Below are 15,119 nucleotides of genomic sequence, written 5' to 3'. Positions count from 1 at the left end.
AATAAGCTGTTGGACGGGCCTTTGAGGATTTTTCTTTACCCCAGTGGGGGTTCTTCTGTCTTCCTGGGCCTCCAGCCCCTTTGTGATCACAGAGCTCACCAGAGCATTCTTTCTTCTTAAAGATCTCCCAGACAGCTGATGATGGGAATCCTAAGGTGTGACCCATGTCTCTGATGGTTTTATTCTGGTTTTTCAGCCTCATAATAGCTTGACTTTCATTGGCTCAGCTTCTCTCCTCATGTTGAACAACTACAAACTCCAAAGTGTAGAAACAAAGCGAGGTGTCTTATCCCTGCGCTGATGAAGCAGTGGAACACGCCTGAGTGACCACTCACACCTGGAAGCCACCCATCCCAAACATTATGGAGCCTGACATGAGGGGGCTGTGGATAAAAAATGTTGAATGTATGAATGTATAGGGCCGAAGGAATAGCAGTCACCTGCCAATCGGAAGGTCGGTGGTTGAACTCCAGGCTTCTCTGAGGCACATGTTGAAGTGTCCTTGGGCAAGACTGATGCGTCCATCAATAATAATAATACTACTACTAATAATAATAATAATAATAATAATAATAATAATAATATATAAGTTTTATATGGAACAAACAGAAAGCAGAGACAAAACGTGACATCAAAACAAAAAGACAAGAGAACAAAATAAAATAAAATAAAAAATAAAATACACTGTTACAGACATTAGGCACATAGGAGGGGGGTGGGGGGTGGGGGGGGATGGTGGGGGAGAGGAACATTTTATCAGGTGTTGTAGGTGATTTTGAACAGGTGGGTTTTGAGCTGGCTTTTGAATGAGGGGAGTGTATCGGAGTTCCGGATGGTGGGGGGCAGGGAGTTCCAAAGGGTAGGGGCAGCGATGGAGAAGGCTCTCATCAGTGTATGAATGCGTGAATGATGAGAACAAAAAAGGCAGTGTGTGGCGCGCTGTATGGATGTGACATGTAGTGTTAAAGCCCTTTGAGTGGTCAGATTGACTAGAAAAGTATGATACAAGTACATGTATGTATGTATTTTTATATATCTGTACTCTGAGCTGCAGCCCTCATCTATGTAACTTTCTGGATTGACTCCTGGTATATATGTAGAGCAGCATGAAAAGCTGTATTGTTGCAGTAAAAAAGATCTCTCTGTCATACTGTCCACAAGTAATACTTTGAATCGTGAATGTCTTCAGAGTTTTTTCTATCCAATGAGGATCCTCCAGCTTCTCTGATGTGTGATGTTTTGTGTTTCCAGTCATGGATCTCACCAGGAGTATAGCAGCCTGAACAGTGCTCGGTGAGCTTGATGGACTTGGGTGGCCTTCCCTAAACCCACCACCATCATCGTCTTGTTGATCCTGACCAGGTTCCGACCCACACACACACCAAAGCATCCTCTGTTGGAGGTAACCCGCCTCACAGTAAGACAGCGGTGGAGGCATCCTCAACATGACCGACAGAGTGAACTTCAGCACTCCCAAAGTCAACCCCAGGCCCGCTGCAGCTCCCGTGCTACCACCTGAGCCCATCGACATCATCCGCACCAAAGCTCGCTCCCGGCGGGTCAGGCTCAATGTGGGAGGTCTCACTCACGAAGTTCTGTGGAGAACGTTGGACCGGCTGCCCCGAACTCGTCTGGGACGGCTCAGAGACTGCAACACCCATGAATCTCTGCTGGAGATCTGCGATGACTACAGTCTCCCTGAGAACGAGTATTTCTTCGACCGGCACCCGGTGGCCTTTTCCTCCATCCTCAACTTCTACAGAACGGGGAAGCTGCACATGATGGAGGAGATGTGTGCTCTGTCCTTTGGGCAGGAGCTGGACTACTGGGGCATCGATGAGATCTACTTGGAGTCCTGTTGCCAGGCACGGTACCACCAGAAGAAGGAGCAGATGAATGAGGAGCTGAGGAGGGAGGCTGAGACACTGAGGGACAAGGAGGGAGAGGAAGAAGAGCAGGGCTGTTGTCCTGACCAGAGACAGAAGCTGTGGGATCTACTGGAGAAGCCCAGCTCCTCTGTAGCTGCAAAGGTAAAAAACAGCTACACACACACGTACAAATATGGCTGAAGGAAATTTTCCACTTAAAGATAGAATGAAACTGCTTGATTTTTTGCTTCAGCGCTTTAAATTGTGAAAGGTATCCCCAGGATATTTGCTGAGTCAGAACAGAAGGGGAGCTGCCGACTGCTCAGGCTCAGAGGAAAACTTTTTCTGGCTCACAGGACTTCAGAGATGAGCTGCCTGCATGACAGGCCTCCAGTTTCACACCATATCATATAATATGTGTCCCTGAAGGACCATCAGGAAGTCTTAGAATAAAAACATGATGTCATGCTCACAGATTTAGAACAGACCACGAGGGGTGGAGTTTGACTGATGGAGTATTTAACAGATATCGAGGATCATTTTTTTAAAAACCCGTCTCTTGTTAAACTATTAACTTTATTGAAATGCACCATTCAACCACTACACTCCCCTGCTGAAAGCATTCACTCCCTAACAGACAGCAATTAGGTCGTTTCTGTAGGTTCAGGTGTGAGGATTGATCTGAAAAGTCACAAACAGCATGTTCTGTGTGTGTGTGCAGCAGGGTTTTCTTCTTCACATCAAAAACAGTCCCTGAAAAAAATGAAAGTTAACAAAGTCAACATTGTTTCCCCCACTTAGATTTGCATCAGTGAATGTAGAGAGTTGACTTTCCATCAGATCGCACAAGGATGAATTATGATTATTATTAATTAATTGAATTCCAATTGGCTTGAATTGGACTTACTATCTAAGTGCCTTCAGATGACATTTGTTGTATTTGGCGTTATATAAATAAAAATGAATTGAATTGAATTGAATTGAATTGAAGGATAATCATAGTGGGGTCAATGTGGGGGCATGCATCTGACCCAAGGGCTCCTCCACATGTCTAAGGGAACTACACCACCAACCTTTCGGGTGGAGGATTACCACTCTACTGGCTGAGCCATGGCTTTCACACTGAGCTAACTGAAATAACCACAGCTGTTTTTTCCAGCTGAACTCAGTTGTAGTGTTTTTTCAGACAGAGGTGTATGCACTTAAAAAGGATTTTTTTTGGCAGACGTTTTTCAGCTGATTAAACACTGATATCATTTATCTTCTGTGAAAATAAGCATGAACTTCCAGTGAGCTACACATATTTTGTACGACACACCGCAGAAGATCAAAACGTTTTTCTGTCAAATTTGGATGACAACTGAGAGCTTTCCTGTGCACAGCAGAGCAGACAGACTTCAGATAAGTAGCTCCTAATCCCAAATAAGGACTGAATCACAAAGGTTGCAATAACAGTTCAGGACGGGAGATTGGACCGAAAAAAAAAAAAGTTTCAGTGCAATCTGTTGGTTTCCTTAGCTAGGAAATTGTTTTTGAATTGGCTCTATATGAATGAATTGGATTATTTTATGAATAATTATGATTACAATTAATTGAATTCCAATTGGCTTGAATTGGACTTTATTATCTAAGTGCCTTGAGATGACATTTGTTGTATTTGGCGCAATATAAATAAAACTGAATTGAATTGAACAGTACACATTTGTCAGTTACTGTTAAATACACTAAATCCTTCCCACAGAGGAATCCTAAAACTGCATTAATTGGAACACATCCAATACGAGAGAAGAAGAAAGAAAGGATCTATCATTTGAACTGAGCATTTCCAGACTGTCGCTCTGCTCTAATAAAATCCGGATTTTAGAACCACAGCCTCATCTGACAGAATCACCATTAAAGTAGCTTACAGGCAGCATCTGTGCAGTGAATTCAGCTGAACTTACATGGACCCACTGAGGAAGTTAGAAGAAAGTTTTCTCACACAGTTTACAGTATCACAGCATTGGCATTGTACTTCAGACAGTAACTCCATTCTATATTTTGTAACACTGAAATTAAATTGTAAAAATAGCCCTGTGATGGACTGGCGGCCTGTCCAGGGTGTGCCCGATGACCGCTGGGATAGGCTCCAGCCCCCCCGCGACCCGACCGACGGGTTCAGCGGGTATAGAAAATGGATGGATGGAAATACATTTTTTCCCCCAAAGAACAGTGGTCTGTTAAATGGCCAGGTGGAACTCCAGCTACATGTAATGTTGTAGTGCCTTGAGATGACATTTGTTGTAATTTGGTGCTATATAGAATAAAATGGAACTGAATTAAGTTGAACATGCTGAGTGATACTTAGCAACACTAAAGTCTATAATGAATGAGCTCTCTTATCAGCAAACCAATACGCCAACCCTCTTAAGCATGTATATTTGTATCTTTTCCTTGATTGAGTTTTAGTTTGTCCAATGTAAAAAAGTGATTTAGTTTTCAATGTGACCTTCCATTGAATCATTATTGCCCCCATTGTCTGTGGCGTGTATGGAACCATACAAAAGGCAGCATCTGAGCTTTTTTTCTTTGTATTTGTGTCATAGTCAGAAAATCACAATATCTGGCTTATATGCCCAATGCAGCACCAAACAGAGAGTCTGATATATTGTATTTTCTGTTATATGACATATATATTTTTATTTCCAGCCTTTATGTTCATGTTTATTTATGTTTAGTTCTTTTTTTCAGACATGACCAATGTCTTGTTGCAGATAGTTCTTGGCTCTGAAAATACAGCAGCATTGGCCTTTAAAGGGCCATGTGACCATGTTGGAACTGTAGTGTCAGCAGAAGGGAAGCTGCTTAGGCCTCTGAACTGACATGCGCCATGTGTCACTGCTGCAGCAGCGATGCAGATCAGCACTGAACCAATAGCAGCGCCACTTCCTGGTGACATTGCTGATTAGAACAGAAGTATTACCTGTCCATTTGGAAAATATGTTGCATCACAAGCAATCACACACTGTAGGTCACAGTCCAGATGGGCAACTCATTGAAATAGTTTGGGGTTGTTCTAGATAATATCAAATGTTCCAATAATAGAGATTAGCTTATTACACTTTACATAATCTGTGCAAACATTTTGTAATTGGCTCTCGTTGTATTTTCTTTTTCACACACACATACACACACAATCACACGTATAAACTGGATTGTTTGGTGTCAGTTTCTTGCTCTTTATAAAAAAAACAGAACATGTAGTTGATGATTGCAGCCCAACATTTTCAGTTCACAAGTAGTCAAAGGAATTCTACTGAGCTCCGTCACGTCCATGGTTTCTTGTAATCTGAATTTAAAACTCTGACTGAGTATAGATAGAGACAGCATAGTTAATAGGGTCACCTTTCCATGATTTACATAAATGCACACACACACACACACACACACACACACACACACGCACACACACACACACACACGCACACACACACTTCCTGCATGTCAGACAGTGAACATAAGACACTATTCAACCTGCCAGCTTTAGCTTACCGCGAGCAGCAAATAAAGGTCCACAGGAGATTAAGGTATACTCCTAAGTCATGCACTCTGTGTGTTTGTCTACTTCTTGTTTCTATATTCATAAGGTCCAAAAACAAGAAGCCAACTGTACTAGTGGTGTCCAATGTGTTTTGTAGTGAGCAAATATTGAGCTTGAATTAGGTTTTGGGTTAAAGTTAGGCATTCAGCTGATGGTTACAGTTAGCATAAGGGGCTAGGTTGCATTATGTCAACAGTGAATCTCCATAAGGATAGAAAAACTAGTTTGTGTGTAATTCACTTTTGGTTCCAGCCAAAGTCAGTCAGAGTTTTAAATTCAGATTTACATGACAAAATGTATGGTCTGATACTTCATAAAACTGCCTTGACACTTGTCAAGTTATTGAAAATGGATGATTGATTGACAGATTGTCAAATCTGACATGAGCTCAAACCCTGTCCACCTCGACCACGTCAGGAAATTATGCTGATCTATAATGTTAAAGTGAGACTTGACACTTAACACAAACCCACCATCAGTGTTTAGTATTTGTTCTTTTGTCCAGAGTGCTGGACTACGCTATCCAATCCATCCAGTCAGAATTCACTGCTCCCGTGGCCAAAAGCAGCAAAGTAACGCAATTAGCCGGGAAGGTACAGGAAGATGGTTAAGCCCTCACGTTGACCTGGACACGATTTACTTGCTTAGTGGAACACCAGAGCACGATTATAACCCCAGACTGTTGCAGAGTTTTACTACAAACTGTTTGCTTCTTAAAGTGACCCTCGATTTTTTTTTTTTCATAATTACCTACACCACCAGACCTGAGGATACCATATAAAATTGCAATGCATAACCATAGCAACCATTTTTAGATGTAACAGATGTGGTTGCACTGTGGTTCCCAAAGTGGGGTCGGGACCTGACTGTGGGTCATATGAGACACTAATTGGTGGTCTGTAGGTAGACACTAGAAATCCAATTCAATTTAAAAAAATCACTGCCAACACTATATTTTTTACCATAACTGTTAAAAGAGATTAAAAAAAGAATAAATGTTGTCATAGATGCATAAAATGGTGTAGGATCGTTGTCATTATGCTCTCCCAGGATTACAAAGCTGCTGTCATTTTCAGGGTGGATAGCTGAAAAGTTTGGGAACCCCTCGTCTAAACCAATTTACCAGGGTCGTCACCTAAGAGGCTGGATTAAACACTCACAAACTTAATTTTGGATATCACTGAGGAGAGGCTACCTGCAGTAGTTTAGACCAGATAAAGTGACCAGATAAACCAAGAATGAATCAAGAACATCATATAAGCAGGACAGAAAATGATGTTTCAACTTAGATGTAATCCAAGAGAAAAAAGGCATCCTACTTCGAAGCTTTAAAGCTTTTAGTTCTCGTCTTTTGAACAAACTATTGACAATAATTAAAACGATTTGAGGTGTCAAATGTTTGGGTTTTATACTGAATTGATTACTTAGCTCTAATTTCTATTTGAAATATTCTGTATCTTATCATCAGAATTAAAAAAAAAGAATATTTGTATTAACTGTTCCAACCCCACGTGTTATTTTAATATAGGTTACAGTGATAGCTATTGTCTGTCTGTAGAGCCACTTTCTGGTCGAGTTGCAATAGATGAATAGCATTGACTTTAGAAGCTGATAATGAGAACCAACAATGTCTTCTTTTATCGACCAGCTTGATGCAAAATTCAGAGAGTAAAGTGTCAGAGAACTGTAAGCTGTAAACAGAGAGCATGAGAGGATTCTGCCTTTCTGCAAGGATGAACAAGTGTTGTGGCACATGAGAAGGGTCCACTGTGCGACTCAGAGTGCATGAGAGAAGGAAGTCCTGTCAGCGGTAACATTACACTTTACAAAGTCTGATTCATTTACTTAAATATCTCACTGTGAGGATCTTCAGAGCAGATCTGTGGATTAATCTATCTTTTCTTTTTCTCTTCATTTTTATTGAAGGTCCATGCATAGAGTTAGTTTATTTGTCCACTTCATTCGTTTCCTCTATTCAGAGAAAGGATTGTATGTATTCCCTGCTTCCGCCATTCTCCCACATTCCCCATGAAAAAAAAAAAATCTCATTGGGCATTAAAATGGTTGAGATGTACCTCTGTACCTTTGCAGATGTATGTTGAGATCTGTGAATATGTAAGTTAGCCTTACAGTAAAACAATACAGAAATCATTTCAATGTCACGGACAAAAGATAACATTAAACGTTCAACTCTTAGAAAGAGGAAAAAGATGCACTTTTATGTGCAGGCATTTTTTAAATAAATTAAACATTAAACATGTAACCATGGCACCTGAAAACAAAACACAACCATTTGAGCTTAGAACATGTCAAACTTTAATAATCCCCACAATCTCTTTTTATCCAAAACTGCCCCCGGTCCAGGCATCTCTGCCTTATTTAGCCCTGCTGAGAGTTCTGTTAAGATGCCACGGCTAATATGGTGGTGCTTTTAATATACAAAAAAAATAGTGACCAATGCAGCATCTCCGTATATTTGTCTATGATTAGAGCTGGAAGGAGATTTAACTTTCTTTTGATGCTGTACAAAGAGTATCTTTGACACTGTGGTGACTATCGACTTTTCGGTCATTGAAAAAGGTACACGTTACTACAGTGTGCTGTTAACCACAATAAAAGTGGAGAGTCTAGTTCAATGAGTAGATTGATTAATTATTGTCACAATGACCTCACTGTAACGACAGATAATATAATGACATAAAAAGCAGAAGTTTCTGCAGAAACAGCAGCTTTCCAAAGATACAGTGCCTGTAAATCCACAAATATCTCCACGTATTGATTTGGGTTTAGGTTTCTCTGTCCAGTCACTTTATCTACTGTTTTGTTCCCTTTTTGTTAGTTTTTCACTCTGGTTTTCTTTATCTTTTTGGGAGAACTAACTACACAACAGTCTCCGTATCAATTTGAATCAATCCAAACTTTGGAGAAAATCGATAGATAGATAGATAGATAGATAGATAGATAGATAGATAGATAGATAGATAGATAGATAGATAGATAGGTTTCATAGTAAATTTTGCAGCATAGGCATGGAAATTTCTTATCGTAATGGTTAAGTTATAGGTTCTTAAAGACAAGTGTTTCTGATCAGGTGACTCTCAAATGTTACGCCTCAATTAATTCTTCCCTCACTGGGCAGCTTCTAAAGCAGCTTGGATGTTCCTGGTAGTTCTTAAAATCTGCCCTGGGTGCCAAGGTCACAGCATTTGGCAGCCACTAAGCCATTAAGACGCTGCAGGATGGCCACACTTTGATACACCTGCACTCCACTTCCCTCTACCCCGTCTCCCTTTGACTTTCTATCTTGCTGATGATATTTCTTTCTCATCCTTGTCTGTTTCTTACAGTTTGCTTTATCTTGCTCATTTTTGCAGCTTTGCATAAAACTCACAGATACTCTACATTGTATAACGCTTAAAACCCAGAGTTCCCTAGAATGACCTTGGCAGGCTGGACATTCCCTCACCACAGGTGGTTGAGACAATCGGTCACATTATTTCAGGAACTCTCAAAAAGAGAGAACTGTTGTAATAGCAGAGTAAAAAAATGAAATGTCCTTAGGTAAGACATTGAATCCAACATTGTTTGGAATAGGCTCATGAGCATGTGATTGTAGAGCAATATTAAATCATACAAGTGATTTTACATTACTGATGTGCTGTTCGTTAGTTGATCACCAGAAGCTGACTAAATTTGTAGGCCTACAATGCATCGCTATCGAAGGACCAGCAGCTTTCCATGAGGCAAATCATGTCATAATGGCACCAACTCCATAATTGGTGGTTCTGGATGATCAGGATCAAAGCCTTCTTCTGGCCTCCAGCGAACACAAATTCATTCTGAACCAATTAAAAACATTTAAGAGGATTTATCAGAGAGGATAACATTCTTCTACTGGTCCATTGTCCACTTCTTGTAGACATTGTATCATTTATTCGCTGTTCAGCATTGATGGGAGAAAGAACAGACGGCAACTCCTCCATGGTATTGAGTATTGAGCTTTCAACAGCTCCCTCTTTGAAACAATGAACAAGTCAGCTATTTCTTTCGAGGGCCCAACTTGACTTCCAATTTTTCCCTTTCTATGAAGTTAGAAACCTATTTTTAAAATAAATGGCTACACACCCATCCATCCATTTTCTATACCCGCTTAATCCTATCTAGGGTTGCAGGGCAGCTGGAGCCTAGCTCAGCTGCCACTGGGCGAGCGGCAGGGTTCACCCTGGACAGGTCGCCATTCCATCACAGGGCCACACAGAGACAAAGAAATATGCATACTCACACTCACTCCTAGGGACAATTTAGAGAAACCATTAACCCAACATGCATGTTTTTGGATGGTGGGAGGAAGGTGGAGTACCCGGAGAGCACCCACGCATACACAAACATGCAAACAGCTGGCACTGAAACCAGGAACCTTCTTGTTGTGAGGCGACGATGCTAACCACCACACGACTGTGCAGCCCAATGGATACAAAAATAGTCTATATATGTCATCTAATATCACCAGTTTCTTTTTTTTTCTGATTTGATACTGGTTGATTAAGCTTGTAGCTGAAATGCCTTTTGTTAAAGTATAGTGAATAAAATTAAATGTGGAATAGTAACAGGTACTAATAGTTCAAAATGAACTGACAGATGGAGCTTAATAAGAAGTGGACACAAAGAAAGGCATTCCTGCAGCATCCATTCCATTAGAATTTTCCATTTTATGCTGGTGAGGGCATATGATGATTGAGTAAACTCAATCAATAAAAATGTAATCACATTTGTTTTTTTAAATGTTTTTTTCTTTTATTAATAGTTTATTGTTGAATACAAAAACTATATTTAAAATTTGCATAAACACACTCCAAACTAGTGGCCCTTAGTGGTCAAATACTACGACTACTAGCACTAAGAATAAGAATGAGCTACACCGTTTCCTCACAGCAGAGGGTTTCTGGTTTGAATCCCGGCTGGTTCTTTCTGTGTGGAGTTTGCATGTTCTCTCCGGGTACTCCGGCTTCTTCCTACTGTCCAAAAACTGGCATGTTAGGTTAATTGGTGATTCTGAATTGCTTCTTGCCTAATGACAGCTGGGATAGACTTTAGCCCTCCACCAACCCTGAATTGGATTAAGCGGGTGTAGAAAATAGATGGATGGAAGAATAATAATGACTTTTATATGATCATTTGGAACAGCACCTCAACAAGGTGCTATATTATGTGCAAAGGCAATGAACTCCGGACAAAAAAATGGATATTGTTTCACTGTGTACAAAATGTTATGTTCTCAAAGGTTTATTGAAATAACATATCTTTGCACATCAACTAAAAACCAGATCAGTCTCCAACCTCTGGACAAACAACAAACTCAGGAAATGTATCTTTAACATCATATACATGCAGATTTTTCCCTTTTATTTCATGAACAGCTATTCTTTGATTCTTTCTGTTCTGGGAGGAAAGAATGAGTAACCACTTCTGACCTCTCTATATCCTTTCTATAGATAGCAACACAATCCTATTACAATTATCCTGAGGTGTCCTAGCAAGGGATGCAGAGGGAAAACTCCAAGCACACATACCTCACTCAGCTAAGACATCAGAGTACATCTCAAGATTTTTTTAAATAGAGGTTATATGCAATGGCATTGAATCCCCCTAGATCTTCATTTATTTTGTTGAGCCACACTGACTTTAACTGTGGTCAATCAGCCGGGAGCACCAAGTAGGATTGGGGCAAGTTTGTGTCAAACGTTTTTCAAGTTAAGATCTCAGATGTTTGTGACATTCGTTCTTAAATATCTCTTTGGTATGGTCCTAATGCACCGCTGGGGAAAACGATCTGTGGCGGATGTTTAGTTCACAACAGTTTAAAAGCATTAGGAGATAACTACAGAATGCTGATGATAGCAAGCAGCAGCCCTCCATAGAAGTTTGAATAAGAACAATTATTTCTGTTTGATTTAATCACTGATTTACAAAACTGGCATTTCCCTTCAGGATGTAACTGACAGTTCATCAGCCAGTTTAGTCACAGAGCCGCTCCACACAAAATAGCTTCCCAAGGTCAGGAAAAATGACAAGCTCTAAGACATGAATCAATGAATCTCATCGAGAAAACAAGTTTAAATGTTCACAAAGGATCTTTTCTTATTGCTATAGCAGGGGTCCTTCTGAATGACTGAAAATCTCCTCCTCTCACAAAGCTGTCAAGAACAATTTTAATTAAAAACAAGGAAACCTAAATTCTTTCTCTCAATTTTATTCTTAAAGATGGGATGAGGTTGATTGTTGTAACGGACACTACCATGTTTGATTTAGTAATTTACTCCCTATGTAATCACAAGAATTCAGTGTTGTAATTCTATATAGCACACATTTATTTCTGTGATTATTGCACCCAATGAGATTACAAAAATGGAGTCTGAAGACATTTTTAAACACATTTTTCTGAGCACATTTTTAAAAAAGATTTTCAAATTCACATCAGACTTCATGACTAAAAAATTGAATTAATTGTGTAGAAAAACATCAGAAATATATCCTAATTTGGATACTTAGGTGATCTTATTAGGAAATAATGATTGTAGTTTTGTTTTGTGAATGCAGCCTGGGGTCTTTATAGCAGTCTTCTCACTCTGTTGTTGTCACAATGAAAATATGCTTTTTACAGTCATGTACAGTTCCAGCTGTATTGAGTCTTGTCTTTTGGAGAAACACTTTGCACAGCTTACAATCTTTGATCAAAATAGAAACTACACTTTAAAAATCAAATTAAGACATTTTCCATTTCTTGTCAAAGGAATATGATACTTGGTTTGTGATGCTTAGAGCCGATAAGCTCTCATTTTATTTATTTAGTTCTACTTCCCAATTAGAGATCAGGACCAAAACTCTGATTGATCCAATTGAACTTGAAAGATGACATTTTAAGACAAGTTTATGATTAAAGAATGTGGGCTATGAATCCAGTCAGTTTGGCTCTATATAACTACAGAGACATGTATGAAGCAAAGCTAATACAGCAATCTACCATGTTTTCTCTGTCTTACAGATCGTGGCTATGATGTCCATCTTGTTCATAGTCATTTCCACCATCTCATTATCCCTCAACACTCTGCCAGAACTTCAAGTCGTGGATGAATTTGGCCAGTTCAATGACAACCCCAGTCTAGCCCATGTGGAAGCTGTTTGTATTGCGTGGTTCACCATGGAGTACATACTGCGCCTTCTCGCAGCACCCAACAAATGGGATTTTATCAAAGCACCACTGAACATAATTGATTTGCTGGCAATACTCCCTTACTATGTGACCCTTTGTCTCACTGAATCTAACAAGAGCGTGATGCAGTTCCAGAACGTGCGTCGTGTGGTCCAGATATTCCGTATTATGAGGATCCTGAGGATCCTGAAACTGGCCAGGCACTCAACAGGACTCCAGTCTTTGGGTTTCACTTTGCGGAGGAGTTATAATGAGCTGGGTCTGCTGATTCTCTTTTTAGCCATGGGCATTATGATCTTCTCTAGCTTGGTGTTCTTTGCTGAGAAGGATGAGGATTCCACCAAATTCACTAGCATCCCTGCCTCCTTCTGGTGGGCTACAATCACAATGACTACTGTTGGTTATGGAGACATTTACCCACAAACCCTGCTAGGCAAGATTGTAGGAGGGCTCTGCTGTATAGCAGGTGTGTTAGTCATTGCCCTTCCCATCCCCATCATTGTCAACAACTTCTCTGAGTTCTACCGAGAACAAAAGAGACAAGAGAAGGCCATCAAGAGGAGGGAAGCTCTTGAAAGAGCCAAACGGAGTGGAAGCATTGTTTCCATTAACCTAAAGGATGCATTTGCTCGTAGTATGGAACTCACAGATGTGTTGGTGGAAAAGAGGGAGGAAAATAAATGTCCTGTAGACAATCACCTGTCACCTAGCCGATGGAGCTACCATAAGCACTACACTAACACAGAGGTCAGTACCACAACTAGATCTCAACACTACCAAGAGGTCACTCAGCTGGGTTCCCCTGCACGAGCCAAAGCCCTGTCCAACAAAACTACCCCGCAGCACCTCAGTGTAAAGCAGCTTGAAGATGCGTACAACAAGACAGCTTGCATGCAGGAACAACGGGAAAAAAATACTGAGGAGCAAATGGAGATTAAGGCTGTGACCTCTATCCAAGCCCGGCAAACTTCACCTGCTGGAAAAATCTCTATCTCAAATATGTCTGATGATTCTCCAGTACAAAGAGGAGAAAGAAGCTCATTGCTCCCCAGCATTGAAGGAAGTCAATCAGGTGTTAGGCAGCAGCGTATCCCTCCTCCCTTGAATCTAAGTCAGATCAGCACTATGGAGGGTAATCGTGGCCCTGACAGCAACCAGGCAATGACCATTATCAAAGAGGGTTTGTATGAGTTTTTGTCTAGCCCCCCAAAAAGGGAAAGTGGAGATCAGAATTTGGTGTCACAGAATGTGGAAAACGTTGGGGTGACTGGTGACAGTAACTCTGAGCAAGAAAATAGCAGCTCTCAGAAGATGAAAGCCCTCAAGGTTGACATCATTGGATCCCAAGATGACGTTCTCATGGCAGTGATGACACCTGTGGCAACCCCAGCCAAGCTTGATCAACTACATTCCGATGACATGTCAAGGTTTTCCACATCTCCTAGCTCTGTAACAAATGAGGCTAAGTCTCTGATGACAATCCCACATTTACCATCCTCAGCCCAGCAGTCTGTCGGTCCAAGCAACTCACAGGGGGGAGGTGAAGGCTCAGTGGCCAGGAGCTTAGAAGGTGAAGGGCAGCTCACAGGCTTAAGTCACCAAGGAAGGAATCACATGGAAAAGTCTGCCGTAGGCTCAAGCAGTGTTTCTAGTCCATTGTCATCTAAAGCTAGCCCGCTCAACTGCACCCAGCTAGTAACTATGGGAGGAACGGATGATGGAGAAGGAAGGGAGGGAACAGAAAGGGGTGGGGAAAATACAGAAAATCACGTTGTTCTGGATGGAAGCTTGACACCGCCCTGTGAAACAAGCATGTGAGATTTGGAGTCCAAATTGATAGACACAAACAGAAAAGGATGGGTTGGGGAAAATCTTGATGGAATGCATAACAGCTATTATTTGGCATGAGCTTTGTATCTGCTGACCAAGACGCACAGAGGAAACACACACACGCACAAAAAAAAGGAAAAAAAAACTAATTGTATTTGGTGTTCTTCCAGAGGAAAAAAAAACACTTTGGACTCATCTCTTTTATGATAAATGCTGCTGTCAAGAAACAGATATTGCTGAAATGTTGATATGCAATCCGAGTAAATTCAGAAGCACTTTCCCACTTGTCTGGGTACTATTGGAACAGACACCATCTTATGCAAGTGTTATAGACTTGTACACTGAAGATCAGACTGACATGGTTTAGAGCAAAACAGTGACAACTCACTCATCTTTGTAAGACTCAGATCAAAGCGGGAAAAAAGCCTTGACTAAATGAGAATATTTATAGATGTCATGTGCAACTGTTTGTGTGGAACTTGCAGGTGCAATTTACAGTTTCCCAGTGCTTGCTACCTAGCCCTTTTAACACAATGGACAAAATATATCAGGGAAAGTCAAAAGGTGAAGGGACATTTTTTTTTGTATTTGCGTAAGCAACTTTTAAAATGTAGGTATTCATCAGTCTTTA

General features: G+C 40.7%; 1 protein-coding gene across 1 annotated transcript; it reads left to right on the top strand.

Moving 5' to 3' along the window:
- Positions 1–1,445: 1,445 nt before the first annotated feature.
- LOC142398446 (potassium voltage-gated channel subfamily B member 2-like) lies at positions 1,446–14,587 on the top strand. The gene is made up of 2 exons (XM_075482428.1): positions 1,446–2,030; positions 12,491–14,587. Exons 1-2 carry the CDS (start codon positions 1,446–1,448, stop codon positions 14,474–14,476), a joined length of 2,571 nt encoding a protein of 856 aa, XP_075338543.1. The 3' UTR covers positions 14,477–14,587.
- The last annotated feature ends 532 nt before the right edge of the window (positions 14,588–15,119 follow it).

Source organism: Odontesthes bonariensis, chromosome 14 (genome assembly GCF_027942865.1).
Source record: "Odontesthes bonariensis isolate fOdoBon6 chromosome 14, fOdoBon6.hap1, whole genome shotgun sequence".
Classification (NCBI taxonomy): domain Eukaryota; kingdom Metazoa; phylum Chordata; class Actinopteri; order Atheriniformes; family Atherinopsidae; genus Odontesthes; species Odontesthes bonariensis.
The sequence above is the reverse complement of the archived record's forward strand: the minus strand, read 5'-3'. Positions and strand labels throughout refer to the sequence as shown.